The sequence below is a fragment of the Pagrus pagrus genome (genome assembly GCF_965226575.1).
Source record: "Pagrus pagrus genome assembly, chromosome: 2".
NCBI lineage: Eukaryota > Metazoa > Chordata > Actinopteri > Spariformes > Sparidae > Pagrus > Pagrus pagrus.
Window position 1 is genome coordinate 1,727,377 of NC_140186.1, and position 14,449 is coordinate 1,741,825.

A 14,449-nucleotide genomic window follows, 5' to 3' on the forward strand; every position below is an offset into this window, starting at 1 on the left:
ACTTTCTTGATCACACAACGTCCAAAATATGACTCTTCCTACTATTTTATGATGAAACAACTTATATATCCTATCAGCTGAAAATGATCATCAATTAATTGCTGTTGCCAAACATTTTCTGTTTTATATTTTTATTTTATTATTATTATTAAAGACTATATATATACAATTTGTATGGACAACACACGACATGCTCTGGGAAATCCATTTGTATTAGTTCCAGTATTAGTGATCGTGGCAGCAGCTGCAATATTATTATAACTGTCATTTCCTTGGTTTGTAGGGATGAATCAGTTTTATCTCTACAGGATAAAAACACATTCTGGGAGCTGTTACGTACTTTGAGGGAATCAAATACTTTTTGAGTATAAAGTTTGATATTTACAGGCGTAAACTTAAAATGATTGAGCCCAATTACTTGTAAAAGAATACAAAAATAAAATTAGAAGACAGTGGTTCGCGTAATTAAAACTAAAGTTGGTAGAAAAATAGGTTTAATGTCTTTAGTCCAGTTCCAGGCGTGAATCCAGTTCCGTAGTTTCCAGTGAGCCGAGCAGAATCCGGCTCCGTCTCTTGCCCCCTCCCCTCCCGGAGGTCATCGCTGTGGAGGACAGGAAGCGGTCCGCTCAGGTGTTGTTGAGGTGGTTCTGCTTTAATTCACAGCTGATTCGTTGACTTTGGACCCGACACAGCAGCGCCATGAGCAGCGGGGTGAGCCGGACTGTCCTGCACAGGCTGCGGACCGCCGGCTCCGCTCCGGCCGCCCCCTCAGGCAGCTGGAGCCGGCTCCCGTCCTCCTGCTGCAGACTCCCGGCCGGGCCGAGCCGTGACGCCCGCAGAGGGCTGTCGGCGCCGGGCAGGGGCACCATGAACGTGTTCAACAGGGAGATGAAGAAGAGGCAGAAGAACTGGGCCGCCTCACTGCAGGACGGACACCAGTACGACTACCTGAGGGACGAGGTACGACCCACACAGACACTGTGACGTAACCAAGTACAAGTACTGAGTATAAGTACACATCTGAGGTACTTGTACTGTACTTGAGTCTTTTCATGTTGTACAGAGAGTGTAGTAAAACCAGTTTGTTGTGTTGCAGGTGGGCAGTCGGGTGGCAGATCGGGTCTATGACATCACCAGGTGAGTTGATGACGACACAGCTGGTGTCTTACGTCACAGACAGGTTTGTTGTCCCCGTCTTCTCCTGCTCATCGTCGTCCCCTCTTCTCGTCCTCTCAGGACGTTTCCTCTCGCTCTGGACATCGGCGCAGGAAAAGGTCACATCGCACAGCATCTAAGCAAGGTACAGTGTGAACACCTGGATCTGATCGATGTAGCATCACACTGTCCTCCTGGCTGAAGACCAGCTCACTGATAAATACTGAAGTAGTGACACTGACTTTGTCCTTCCTGTCCGTCGGTGTCTCAGGATGTGGTGGAGCGTTTTTTCCTCACAGACGTCTCAGAGAAAACTCTGGTGAGTGTCGTTGAATTATTATGTCAGTTTTTGTTTATTGGTGAATGAATCCTACAGTCAGTTCTCAGGGACTGATGACACAGTCTGTATTAAAGGAACAGTTCGCCCAAAGATGTAACCTCAGCCATCATCTCCTCCTGATGATATAAAGTCAGGCTCAGCCATCGTATCTCTCTCATCTTCAGACACAGAAGAGACGGAGTGAGATCCCGACTCACTGCGTTCTAGCTGACGAGGAGTTTCTGCCGTTTAAAGACAACACCTTTGACCTGGTTGTGAGCAGCCTGAGGTGAAACATGCTTCGTTCTTCGTGGTGGTTCAGGTTTTCTCCACATTGAACTGTAAACACTAAATGTATGAGGACACTGCTGAACGCGCGCAGTCGATTCATTCGGTGGCTCGAACCTAAATTTGAAATACTTTCACCTCTAAACTGCTGCAGCTGCAACCATTTTATCATTTTTTATGAATTAATTATTTTTAATTTATCATTATTTATTCTATAAAACACCTGAAGTTTACTTTGCAAGCAGTGGTGGAAAGTACTTTAACTAAAGAACTGTGCTTATGTACAATTTTAACTTGTACTTTGATATAATTTCCACTGTCTGTTAAGTGTCAAAGTGTTTGTGTTCACGCTCACTTGTTGTTGTCGTCCTTCAGCCTGCACTGGATCAATGATCTGCCCGGAGCTCTCAGACAGGTGAGGAGCAACATGTGATGATCTCCCACCAGAGGTCGCAGTTTGGTCAGGATGAGTCGCACCAGGCAGCATTTATCAGTGTAGTCGTTAACTTGTGGTGAAAGAAAATGCATTTGAGCGTCTTCTTCACGGGTTTTTAAATGTTTTAGTGAAGTTAACCTGTCAGTTTGGACCCGACTCATGTATTGGTCGATATTATCAGCTGATATCGCCCCCTCACAGATATGACCACATTTGAGGGATCACTGCATAAATAATGTCTGTATATAGGTCAATATATCGATATGAGAATGTGTCACTTCCTAACATTGTTAACCCGTCCACCTCCTCCGCTCAGATCCACCAGGTGCTGAAGCCGGACGGGGTGTTCATCGGGGCGATGGTGGGCGGGGAGACCCTGTACGAGCTGCGCTGCTCCCTCCAGCTCGCCGAGACGGAGAGGGAGGGAGGGTTCTCCCCCCACGTCTCCCCCTACACGGCCGTCACAGACCTGGGCAACCTGCTGGGCCAGGCCGGCTTCAACATGCTCACTGTGGTGAGGAACAGAACCACCGTCAGACCCATCAGAACTCTCTCTCACTTTGATTAAACACGCCGGAAGCTTCTGTCGAGGATTTCTACCGACCACAGACAAACGACTGACTGACTGACTGAGGACTTTAAAACAGAAACAAGTTCCTACTTTAACAACAGTTACAGCTACTACTGTGTGATACCAACACACCAGTGTGGAGGAAGGCAGATATATTAAATTAACATTAGATAAGAAGAGAACTATGAAATAAACTATTGATAACTACCCTCCAGACACAAACACAATAATTAGTATATGAAAAGTGAAAACACTGAAAGCAAACTGTCTCTTCCTGTTTCTGTTCCAGGACATCGATGATGTTCAGGTTCACTATCCAGGAATCACTGAAGTCATGACTGACCTGCAAGGTATCAGCTGTAACTCATCTTCAGCATCGAGCCAGTCTTAAAACAGATGAATTTAAGCTGCTGAACCTCTGAACTTTGACACTTATTTGACTTTTGTTCTTGTTGTAATCCGACCGCAGTAACACCTGCACCCACATGTATTTCAGGTATGGGTGAGAGTAACTGTGCCTGGAACAGAAGGTCCCTGTTGCACAGAGACACCATATTAGCAGCAGCAGCTATTTATAAAGGTAAGCGAGCGATGAGCCGCGGTCAGATCATAGAAACACAATAGATCTGTGTTTTCCAGCAGCCGGGACCAGACCGCCTTACAGACGTTCATATAACTGAGCTCAACAGTTTGTGCTCATACAGACTGAGTTTCTTCCTCATTACGACGAAGCAGTTTTATTTCTGACACTTCTGTTTTTCCACTGTTTCCTTTATTTAACCTGACCTGGTGCCTTCTGGTCACCATGCTCCACCCTGACACACCACACCAGCTTTAAATAGTGGGTGTCTTAACTTCCTCTTCCTGACCCTTACTCTGCGGTGCTGAACACGCAGATAACGGGTCAGAAGGTGGTGAAAGTGTGGATGGTAACCGCTGTGTTGTGTTCTGCTGATTGGATCAGCTGATCCGATTGTTGTTTGTCTTTGCAGGATCTCATGATCTCAGTTTAAATGATCATTTTGTACTCGTCAGCTCACTGTAGCTGAAGATAAAGATAAAAACCTGAAGTCTAAACTCCTCATCCTTTAACTACAGTTGAACGGTGCTGTTTTACTTCATTATGTGTTTGTGTTTGAAAACCTCTCAGAGATGTACGGTAACGAGGACGGGTCCGTCCCTGCCACCTTCGAGGTCCTCTACATGATCGGCTGGAAGCCTCATGACTCACAGGTGAGACACCTGGGCCGGATGCATTAAACTGACAGAGATATGAGACCGCTCTCTCTACATCGGATATTTACCAGCGTGACGTACGATGCACTTCAGCTGGGCAATATATGGATATTATATCATGATCGTTATATACGACTAAATATAAGTGTTGTCTCGCTGGTTTTAAAGTGAAGTGATGTCATTTTCTGAGCTCACCAGACTGTTATGATGTCATTATATTCACATTACTGATGAATATTGATCAAAAATCTAAATAAATACCAACAGTCAGTGTTGATATAGTGATTTTGAAATACACAGCGTGTTTCGCGTTATACTTAAATTATTACATATTATTTAATCACCCAGCATTGATGTACTACATCGACTGACTGTTGAGGTGTTTCTGAACTGCAGTTCCCAGAGTGCATCAGCGTCTCAAACAATCAGGATTAGTATTTTTATTTTTATTTTATTTTAACGTATTTTTACGCAGTCGTCTGTAGCATCAGATTCTGGAGTCATTTTAAACACTGAACCACTTCAATGGTTTTAAACGTTGCTGTTTTCTGTCTGTCAGGCCAAACCAGCGAAGCGAGGCTCAGCTACAGCGTCGTTTGGGGATTTATCAAAGATCGGCCAGCCAACCAGCACAAAGAAGACATAGAAGCTCCTGAGCCAGTGAACAGCTGACGCACTGCAGCTTGTAAATAAGATATTTTATTTAAAGCACTATGTTTTGTAGCCGGGTTAAAAGAAGCGATGTGTTGTAATGTTAATCTCTGGAATAAAGTTGAGCAATGAAACCATCATCGTGCTGTTTCCTCTCACAGGAAGTGTCCTGCCAGCGGGTGCCCAGATATGAAAATAACAGTTGAGTCATTCGTCCACATGGAAGGAGACAGACTGACAGCGCTGTCGTCCCAGTGGACTCACAGACACTCAGCACTGAATAAATGAACTGTGAACGCCCTCAGTCGTCTTGTGTTTGACCCAAACTACCGTCAGGTTGGTCTGTTAGGTCCAACAAATAAAGAAACAGGGTTAAACTTACAGTAAATTAACACAAAGTCCCAATTTCAGGCAGAATGAGTGAAAGAGCTGGTGAGACTAATCTGACCTGTTAGAGCATCAGATATCTCTTCAGCAGCCAGAGAGCTGCACAAAGTCCCTCTGAGATGACTGATAAAGCCCCGGTGCAGCAGCTGACAGTTAATTCAACACATACAGTAAAACAGAGTTGCAGCGTTCTGCTGAACACCTGAAGCAGCTGGAGAAGATTTAAAACAGAAAAACATCATAAAATGTCTCCATACAGCTGAACAGACGTCATTTACACCCTTTTTTAAGCTTCACTGTAGCTGCTGAGCTAAAAGCATTAGCGACTGAAGTGGGTGCGTTAGCTCGCCTGCACAGCGAGGGTGAAGCTAACCATCAAATCAGGTCGGGCTCTCTGGTTTCTGGGGACTGGTTATTGTTTTTGTTGTTGTTTTAAAACAAGGTTAGGAATATGCTTGAATTCAATTACATACTCCTTAAAAATGTTTGATTGAAACATCTTGATAATTGAAGTGAAAGAATCTCATCGTCATATTTGTTTGTTGTCTTGTGGAAATTAAATAATCATAATCAAAACAATCAAAGTTAAAACAAACAGCCGATAAATAAACAAAGTGACAGTAAACATGGATCCTGTGGATGTGAAGGAATTGTGTAAACTTCATTTTGTGCAGTTGCATTTATGAAAACATTGTGATGAAAAAGGCTTCAGGCACCTTGAAAGTGCTTAAAATGTTCATAAATGTCACTATGAACCCTGTAAACGAGGCCTTTTAAATGATACGTATTATAAAAGAGCTTTTATTGTTACATTAAACTCATCGTGTGTGAACACAGAGACAGAATATCGATTATCGTTGGACGTTTCTTGTGATTTCAGATTATTCTCCAAACATTTCCCTCACATGCACTGAGCTCATGCTTATATTATAAATTCACACGGTAACACAAGTTTCATTTCCAACCACGACCTTATTAGTCACGACTTCCCGTTGGATGTAGAGAAGACTGTATTTCTGTCAGTGTCAGTGTCAGTGTCAGTCAACAAGATGCTGCTTCTCCTCTACGTCCTCCTCGCTGGACGTTTCTGTCTCAGCGCTTCAGGTAAGAACTTCTCATTTATGAAGCTTTTAGTACAAATACTCTGGTTTCCATCAGGAGTTTGACATAAAGAGGTAACTAAAAGATTAAAGATATAAAAATATGCAGTCAGTAAAAGTGAATGGTGTGGAAGCCCAAATAAACCCACAACATCTACAATCGTTTAAATATTAAAGGTGACTAATAAACAAAAACAGAGTGATCTGGTTTGTTAGCCTCAGTTCTGTATCAGTCTGATGACAGATGGTCGTAGAAAATCATTAAATGAAGCTGTGTTAAACTAACTGGTGTGAGTACAAAGGTGGGATTCTGATTTTAAAGGTGAAATATGAGAGAAAATGTGTTTAAAACAGTCAAAAGTTGAATTAAAGCTTCTGTGAAAATAACACCTGCAGCTAGCTCCGAGCTTCAGAGTATCATTAGCTCAATGGCTAACTGAGCTAACTAGCTAATGGCAGCTAAAGTTAGCAGCAGTTAATACATATTACATATTGCATCAGCTCTTAGATATAAATTAAAACATTACAAATTAATTAATTAAATGTTACAATTTTAATAGTTCATGTTTCATGTGGTTGTAATTCTACCGAGCTCAGCAGAACGAGTCAATATATCGTGTGCACAAATGACGACGATGGCAGTTAAAGCTGCTAACGAACTTTTTATTTCAGTTGATTGTGGCGCCCCCTGAATACAAAAGATGATGTTGGTGAAGCAAATCAAAGTTTTGTACATAATGTTGCTTTAAACTGTATATAAAGGTCTCCGGGAGGACGACTGCATATGTGAAAACAGTAGTATAAAGCTATTCGTGGCTCCAGAGGAAGCTGCATGCACAGTGGCTGAGTTGCATTGTGGGTAACGTAGGCAGCATGTTTTAAAAAGGAAGAAGAATGAGAGGAATAAAAAAAAGATAACTGGGATAAACTGTCCTTAAAGAGTACAACAGTGATATAGGAGTTTAATGTTAGACCAGTGGACTGCTTTTTTAGAAACCTGGAGCCTACATTACCCACAATGCAACTAAGTCGACGAGCGACATCACTGGAGCATATTAATCTGCTGACATGGCTCTGACACATATGCAGTCGTACTCCACATGACCTGTAAACACACTTTACATTACAGGTCTGAATACTTGGTCCAGCAGCTGTGACCTCTGACAGGCGCACAGATGACTGACACTAAGTTTACCTGCATTAATAGCTGCCTTTTACTTTACAGGTGTTCCCGAACATGTGGCGCAGCAGAACACGCAGGTAACGCTGCCCTGTCCTCATAAGGCGGGAAATGTTCGATGGAGCCGCTTCAGAAACGGTGAAAAGGTCGTTCTCGTCAGGATTGAAAACGACATGGAGAAAATCACCGACAAACACTACGGCTCCCTGGCAGATAACTCACTGGTCATAAGAGACGTCACACAGTCTGATGCTGCAATGTATTTTTGTAATGAAAGTAAAATATATCTGAAAGTGACAACAGATCCCAACGCGGTCACACCGAGTAACGTTGGAGTGGGTGTTGGTGTAAAGGAGGGAGCTGCAGCCAAGGATCCAGACAACCAGCCATCCTCTGAGTCCTGGAAACTACCTGCCGGTGTAGTCGTGGGTGCTGCTGTGGTGACTTTGGTCGTCTTGACGCTGAGATTCTGCTCGAAGAAGACAGAAGAGACAAACAGCAACGTGAATGAAACCGTCACTGATGTGATTTACGAGGAGATCGAAGCCGGCGAGCCGAGGAGGGAATCTGATGTTGAGAGTCCGTACTACTGGACGAGCATCAGTGAAGCACAGAGCACCTCCACGCCACCCAACAACAATCTGTACAGCACCGTGAACAAGCTGAAGACTGGAGGACGCCGCAGCGACGAGTGTGTTTACTACCTCGCCCAAAGTCCAGCGCAGACAGAAGTGTCGGTCTGTAATCCGTCACCTGTGGTGGACTGACACAAACTGTCCACCCTGAAGAAGAAAGAGACGATTCTGCAGTAAAGTGTCTGAAAGCACGTTGTTACAGTGTGTGAGCATGTAAACAGCTGCATGACAGAGACATGTTGTCATGGACACCAAATTCATATTTTTACATTTGATCTAGTTTCTCTGTTTGAAGTGTAAAGTTCAGACTACATTTTATTCCAAAGTCTCATAATTATATTAACCAAGTTTCACACATATAAAAGCAAAAACAATAAAATGAATCAGAACAATCCATCCAGACTGATACACAACGCACTAATGAGGCTAATAATGTTTTAATGTCTTCATTCATCATCTGTTCTTTCATCAGAGTCACTGGGTTTTAAGTTGTCTCCATCTTTAACTGGCTGTGTTTAACATTTACTCTGCACCTATATCTACTCTTTAATCAGTGATGAATGTAACTAAGTACATTTACTCAAGTACTTGAGTACCATTTCCTGTGACTTTATACATCCACTGCACCACATCACGGAGGCAGATATTGTACTTTGCTACATTCATTCGATTACTTTAGTTGCTTTGCAGATTACGTGCTGCATCAGAACGTGTTCAGATGTTTTAAAGAATATTTTTATTGCAGGTTATTGTTGATACAGTTCACTGTGATACAACACCACAATACTTTGACATGGTATCTTTACTTTTACTCAACTTGGATAGCAAACTCCAGTTTTTATGCTCACCTGGAGGGTCAGGGTCATGAATGAGTGAATAAAATGAACCTAAAACATTTGTTTCATTTTTCTTTCTTTCTTTTCATTTTTTTCATTCTTTATTTATTTTTATTGTCTCATTTTCTTTTTCCTATTTATTTATTGTTTTATTTTCTTTTTTCTTCAGTTTCCGGTCTCTCTGTTGTACACCGTTTTATCAATAAAGATTTATTTGAATGAAAAAACCGCCCATCGTTGCCATGGCAGCGCGTCTTGGTGACCTGTAGCTAACAACACTTCTTCGGGCTCTGCTAGCTAACAACACTTCTTCGGGCTCTGCTAGCTAACAACACTTCTTCGGGCTCTGCTAGCTAACAACACTTCTTCGGGCCCTGCTAGCTAACAGTTTAACATCTTATCGTGCCTGCGGACTTTATTCCACGATGGTGAGTTAACTCCTGTTCAACCACTAACTCACTGATGTCACAGTGATGCTGTTAGCATGAGTTAGTTAGCATCAGCTTCGCGCGGAGATCGTTAGCTGGCTCGGCTAATGCAGAGCGCCGGTGTGTTTTGTTTCCAGCCTCCCAAAAGTAAGAACAAGAAGGCCGGGAAGGGGAAGGCCTCGGCGGTGGTGGACGGTCTGCCGACGGAGGAGATGTCCAAGGATCAGGTCAGAGCTGCTGGGAGATGCTAACACAGCTAACGTTAGCCTCCAAACTATCAACCTGTGCTCAAGTTGGAGTTGGAGTTGAAGTGGCTATTAGCTTTAAACACTGTTGAAAATACAACAACCCTTTTATACAATAGACCCAGATGAAGTAGAAAGTAGCGAGCACAAGTACATTTACTGAAGTACTTTAATTAAGTACAGCTTTGAGGTACCAATACTTACCTAGATAATTTAATTTGTACTTAGATGCACTTAAATTTGATACATTTAGCTCCGTCATCACCTACATTTACTGAAATCCTCTGCAGACTGGGTTTATTAAAACACAAACATCAGGGATCAAACTAATGATCGGTTTCATTATTGATTCATCTGCACACTATTTTCACAATGGATGGATTCATTGTGGCGCTGTGTAGTCTTAACGAAGACTGACTGGATAAACTGAATAAACAAACTGACCTTAAAGGACAACACAATTTGTTTTGTTTTACTGTTTATATGTGGCGGACCCTGCCACCTGTCGAGCTTCACACAGTGTTCTGGGTCCTTATTGTCCTCTGAGAACAGCTGGTTTATTCACTGATGGAGAAAAGTTTGTATTATTACTTCATTAATGTCGGAAATATTAAAATTCAGAGTTTGAATTTCTTCATTTTTTGTCTTTTAATCTGTTTTTCTAAAATAAAAAACCCTGAGTGACCAAAAGATCCGCTGACCGAGCTGCTGCATGTCGGCTCGAGCGTGTCATCAGAGTCACCTGATTAACACAACTGTTACCTGATCTCCAGCTCACATGATGAAGGCAACTGATGTGTGTGAACTTCCAGCTGGAGGACCACATCGTTCGCCTCCGAGAGGAGCTGGACAGAGAGCGGGAGGAGAGGAGCTACTTCCAGCTGGAGAGGGACAAGATCCAGGCCTTCTGGGAAATCTCCAAGAGGAGCCTGGAGGAGGTGAAGGCCGAGCTGAGGAACAGACAGAGGGAGAGAGAGGAGGCGGAGGAGCGCCACCGAGTGGAGATCACTGTGAGCTGCACACACACACACACACGCACACACACACATGCACACACACACTGTTTTCTCTTCTAAACGTCACCTGTGATGGTCGGTGTTCAGGTGTACAAGCAGAAGCTGAAGCACGTCCTGTCTGAACACCACAGCGCGACCGCTGAGCTGAAGATGGACGGCGTGGCCTCGACCGCGCTCATCCAGAACCAGCACACAGTGTCCGAGCTCGGGCTGCGGAGAGAGACGCACGGGCTGCAGGCGGACCTCAGAGAGAAGAAGCTCCACAACGAAACCTACATCAAGGAGCTGAAGCTGGTGAGCCTGGTTTGATTTTGACACTTGAGTGTTGCAGTTGCTTCCTGTTTGATTTGCACATGCAGCAGCTCTGCCACTGATCTGTCGCTCTCCTGGTTCTCTACAGAAACATCAGGTGGAGTTGATGGAAATGGCAAACAGCTATGACAAGAGAGTCAGAGGTGAGTAAACCCGACCTCCACTTCTGAGTTCAGTTTAAAACTGCGGTTATAAACTCTGTCTGAACATTTCCCTTCTGCTGCTCTTTAACAGAGTTGGAGGTGAAACATCACCACAAGATGCAGACGGTGAGCGCAGCGGAGAGCAGAAGGTTGAAAGCTGAGATCAGCGAGATGGAGGACAGGATGAAGAGTCGTGTTGTGACTCTGGTGGAGGATAACGACAGAGCTCTCAGACGCGCCGAGGAGTACTACTCTAAGATTCAACGTGAACTCATATCAGATCGAGACCAGCTGAAGGTGAGACGACAGAAAACACACAACCTGAGCAGAAGAGACTCGCAGCTCAAAGCACGAGACATCAGCACCGTTTCTACACAACCCGCCCAAATAAAAGACATGTAGAGACACTTCAGCTGTGTTTTCAGGCCATGTTTAATGCTCACAGGTCGTTACATGACTACGTTAGTGGAGACTTCGAGGTCAGGATTTGAGTTTGATTCCATTGTTAGATCTGAATCAGTAAAGATCAACAGGAAGTTGAAGTACAGTTTCTTTTCAGGCGTCTCTGGTTCAATGAGCCGTGTTGCGTTTATCGATTCGTAGGCAAAACTTGAAGAGGTAACGAAGCAGCACTCACGGGTGGACAAAGAGTTCGCAGCAGCTCAGCAGGAGAACAAACGTATGAGTGAATCTCTGCAGGACGCCCAGCAGAAGCTGCCCGAGCTGCAGAAACAGCTGGGAGAGCTCGACCAGACCAAGACCAAGATGGCGGTGCGTTCACTGCACACAGAGCATCATGACACTGTATCATAGTAACACAGCTGCAGATAGTCTGAATGAGTCTGATTGTTGTAGATGTGTCTGTCCTTCAGTCTCCAACACATAAAGATTCAGTGACATTATAAACTTCTTTATTTCACCACTAGAGGTCAGAGTTGAGTATTTCCAGCACAATGACATGAAATATTAAAATATAATAACTGGAGTGACGGTTAAAACTACGAATGTGCGGCCCATGAAGAGATCAGTAATGTGATGTGTCCGACAGACGTCTCGAGCTCAACTGAAGCTCGTTGAGAAGGAGCTGAGAGATCTGACGGTGGAGAAGGAGCTGCTGCGACAGGCCTTTGAGAAGGTGAGCCGCTCACACCACAGGTTTCACCTCCACTCGGTCCGGCCGCTGTTTATATGAACGCTTTGGTGTCCGGCAGGTTCAGCAGGAGCGCGATGAGCTGCTGAAGAAGCAGACGGAGCTCATCCTGGACCTTCAGCAGAAGAGTGGACTGAAGGAGTTGCTGCTGGAGAGGAAGCTGGCGGCGCTGACAGAAACTCTGGAGAAGAAGGAGGCTCAGCTCTGCGCCGCGCTCTCCGCCTCCAACGTGGACCAAAGTGCAGGTGGCAGCGCCGCAAACAAACTGGAGGTGCGACTTTGTGTCCACGTCTCGTTTCCACCTGCGACTGTATAATATCATTTATTTATAATTTACATGTGTGAGCTTCTGTCTGAGAGTGTTTTCCTGCCTGTAGGAAATATTGGAGTCCAAACGAGTCACCATCGATGCCTTACAGTGCGACTTGGCTCGAGACTCTGAGGTCAGTTAACTCTTCATGCATTCATTAAACAAATCTGTCAGATGATGTGGTGATTAAACGACCGTGTGACCTGCAGGTGTATGACGCCATGCTGCACACCTGTAAGGAGAAGCTGAAGGTGCTGGGCGTCCCTCTGTACGACTTCCCCTTCAGGCCCTCGGAGCAGATCCTGGGCCGACAGACTCCGGGGCAGAACTCTCCTGGACCTGCATCCAAACACTGAAGTCCTCCAGGTGTCAGGATCACTCACCTGCTCTACCTGGATGATACTTATGTTCTCTACCTCTGTCTCATTTGATCGTTCAGCTGTTTTAAGTGTTTTTACACAAATATAAATGGACTTTGTTCTGAGGGGGACCGGTCCGTCATCCCCGTGCTGCTGGTGATGACATGTTTACCAGGTAAACTCTAAATCCCAACGCTCACTCTCACGTTGTTAAACAACAATAAACTATTCTCATCACAGTACTTCTGTCTCTTATCGTCACACTTGATTTTCCTCAGAGTGCGTTTTCTTTTCTTTGGTCTTCACTTCATGTGTTTTTGGTTCACTGTAGTTTGAAGGTGTAATTTGTAAAATGAGGCCAGAAATCGCAGGCAGCTCCAAACCCACAGGGGACGGTGCATCGCCAGCTGCTGCTCTTTGCTAGCTACAGTTAGCAGCGACACCAGCGGCCCTCGAGTTTGTCTGGACGGACAATATCTTCATGTTACTCTGTGAACAGAGGATTGATTTGGACGGGACCAGAGGTGACTGTGGAGACAAACCAACACTGTTCTGGTGCCTCTGACTCAGTTTGTGTCCAGTTTGTGTTTGACGATGAGTTAACGAGGCGATGAAGCTCGTCTGAGTTCAGTCACAGAGAAACTTGAGTTCAGACGGTGGACGCTTGGATTTTTCTGTTTAGAAGGAAAAATATTTCCTTTCTTCACATTCAGTGAGTTCATGTTGTCGACTTGTTAGACTCAGCAGTGAACTGGCTGCTTTTATATCTCCAGCTGATGCTACAGGCTGTCAGACTGTCACCTCTGAGATACACAGTGCTGTTAGGAGGCTAGCTGGTTAGCATGCTAACTTCAGTAGACAACTGACAGAACGTCAACACTGATGTTTGTTTATGTTGGTTCAGCTTTTGAATGTTTAAAACTAAAATTCTGAACATTTTACAGATTTTTCCTTTAATGTCTCTGATGAATTAGAGTTCATAAAGTTAAATATGATGTTGTTGTTTAGTTTCATTTAGTTTTTATCCACTTGGACCGAGTGCTAGCTGTTTCCCTCTGTTTCCAGTCTTCATGCTAAGCTAAGCTAAATGTCTCCTGGCTGTAGCTTCTGGTATTGATTCACTCACAAAGAAGAAAGACAGTCTGAGTGTTGTGGTACATTCCCTTTACTGACATTCAATGTCAACAGATTACATGGCATACAAGCATATCGTATAGAAAAACTATGCACATTAATATTTACAGTCTTTATACACACAGTTTGGCTTGTGGAGAAAGCAGTCGGCGGTTCATGAGTTCACTTTCAGGTAAATTGAAATGAAACTGTTTCCTGATCAGCTGCTGGCGACGGTGAGGCTGTGGAAGACTTCGGGATCGGATCACAGCGGCTCGACGACGGAGGCTGATTTCATGACGGATTGAAAATGAGCTCTGGAAGATATATTTAAGTGCTGAGCTGCCGAAGGGACGAAACGTTCCCTCTGAGTGAATCGATTACACAGATGTGTTTGTGCTGAACGTTGTGAGGCTGCATCTCTGCGCTCTGATCGCTATTTTACAGGTTTTAACCGTCGCTAACAAACTGCTAACTAATCTAATGTGATTTCACTGATCATGCTGTCGTTTAAAAGAAAATGTTCCTGCAATCAATTTGTAAAATGAATAATTCGAGCACAGTAGAGCTCTGAAACGT

At 44.1% G+C, this 14,449-nt stretch overlaps 3 protein-coding genes across 4 annotated transcripts; all 3 read left to right on the plus strand.

Annotated features, from left to right (window-relative positions):
* Positions 1–578: 578 nt before the first annotated feature.
* Positions 579–4,956, plus strand: ndufaf5 (NADH:ubiquinone oxidoreductase complex assembly factor 5). Its single transcript, XM_084368034.1, has 12 exons — positions 579–960; positions 1,097–1,137; positions 1,237–1,300; positions 1,427–1,474; positions 1,660–1,763; positions 2,138–2,177; positions 2,515–2,712; positions 3,059–3,119; positions 3,266–3,349; positions 3,920–4,002; positions 4,565–4,690; positions 4,818–4,956. Exons 1-11 carry the CDS (start codon positions 700–702, stop codon positions 4,649–4,651), a joined length of 1,071 nt encoding a protein of 356 aa, XP_084224160.1. The 5' UTR covers positions 579–699; the 3' UTR covers positions 4,652–4,690; positions 4,818–4,956.
* A 1,137-nt stretch (positions 4,957–6,093) lies between these two features.
* On the plus strand, positions 6,094–8,839 carry LOC311265977 (uncharacterized protein). The gene is made up of 2 exons (XM_084368155.1): positions 6,094–6,147; positions 7,369–8,839. Exon 2 carries the CDS (start codon positions 7,497–7,499, stop codon positions 8,088–8,090), a length of 594 nt encoding a protein of 197 aa, XP_084224281.1. The 5' UTR covers positions 6,094–6,147; positions 7,369–7,496; the 3' UTR covers positions 8,091–8,839.
* Positions 8,840–9,028: 189 nt separating this feature from the next.
* On the plus strand, positions 9,029–12,999 carry LOC311265799 (dynein regulatory complex subunit 4-like). Of its 2 annotated transcripts, XM_084367802.1 has the most exons (11): positions 9,029–9,222; positions 9,360–9,449; positions 10,280–10,477; positions 10,571–10,777; positions 10,884–10,938; positions 11,030–11,235; positions 11,542–11,709; positions 11,987–12,073; positions 12,150–12,359; positions 12,466–12,531; positions 12,608–12,999. In XM_084367802.1, the coding sequence occupies exons 1-11, from the start codon at positions 9,220–9,222 to the stop codon at positions 12,752–12,754; spliced, it is 1,437 nt and encodes a 478-aa protein (XP_084223928.1). In that variant the 5' UTR covers positions 9,029–9,219; the 3' UTR covers positions 12,755–12,999. The 2 variants fall into 2 exon arrangements, with proteins under 2 accessions (XP_084223928.1, XP_084223929.1); XM_084367803.1 differs by lacking the exon at positions 9,029–9,222 and having other exon boundaries at positions 9,363–9,449; positions 10,241–10,477.
* The last annotated feature ends 1,450 nt before the right edge of the window (positions 13,000–14,449 follow it).

What these genes read in the sequence shown, in the direction of transcription:
- ndufaf5 (XM_084368034.1), top strand. Translation starts at nt 700, where the DNA reads ATGAGCAGCGGGGTGAGCCGGACTGTCCTGCACAGGCTGCGGACCGCC. An exon ending in ACGTCTCAGAGAAAACTCTG is followed by an intron (nt 1,475 to 1,659) that starts GTGAGTGTCGTT and finishes TCTCATCTTCAG; the next exon opens with ACACAGAAGAGACGGAGTGA. An exon ending in AGTCATGACTGACCTGCAAG is followed by an intron (nt 3,120 to 3,265) that starts GTATCAGCTGTA and finishes CATGTATTTCAG; the next exon opens with GTATGGGTGAGAGTAACTGT.
- LOC311265799 (XM_084367802.1), top strand. An exon ending in AGGAGATGTCCAAGGATCAG is followed by an intron (nt 9,450 to 10,279) that starts GTCAGAGCTGCT and finishes GTGAACTTCCAG; the next exon opens with CTGGAGGACCACATCGTTCG. An exon ending in ACATCAAGGAGCTGAAGCTG is followed by an intron (nt 10,778 to 10,883) that starts GTGAGCCTGGTT and finishes GGTTCTCTACAG; the next exon opens with AAACATCAGGTGGAGTTGAT.
- LOC311265977 (XM_084368155.1), top strand. Translation starts at nt 7,497, where the DNA reads ATGGAGAAAATCACCGACAAACACTACGGCTCCCTGGCAGATAACTCA.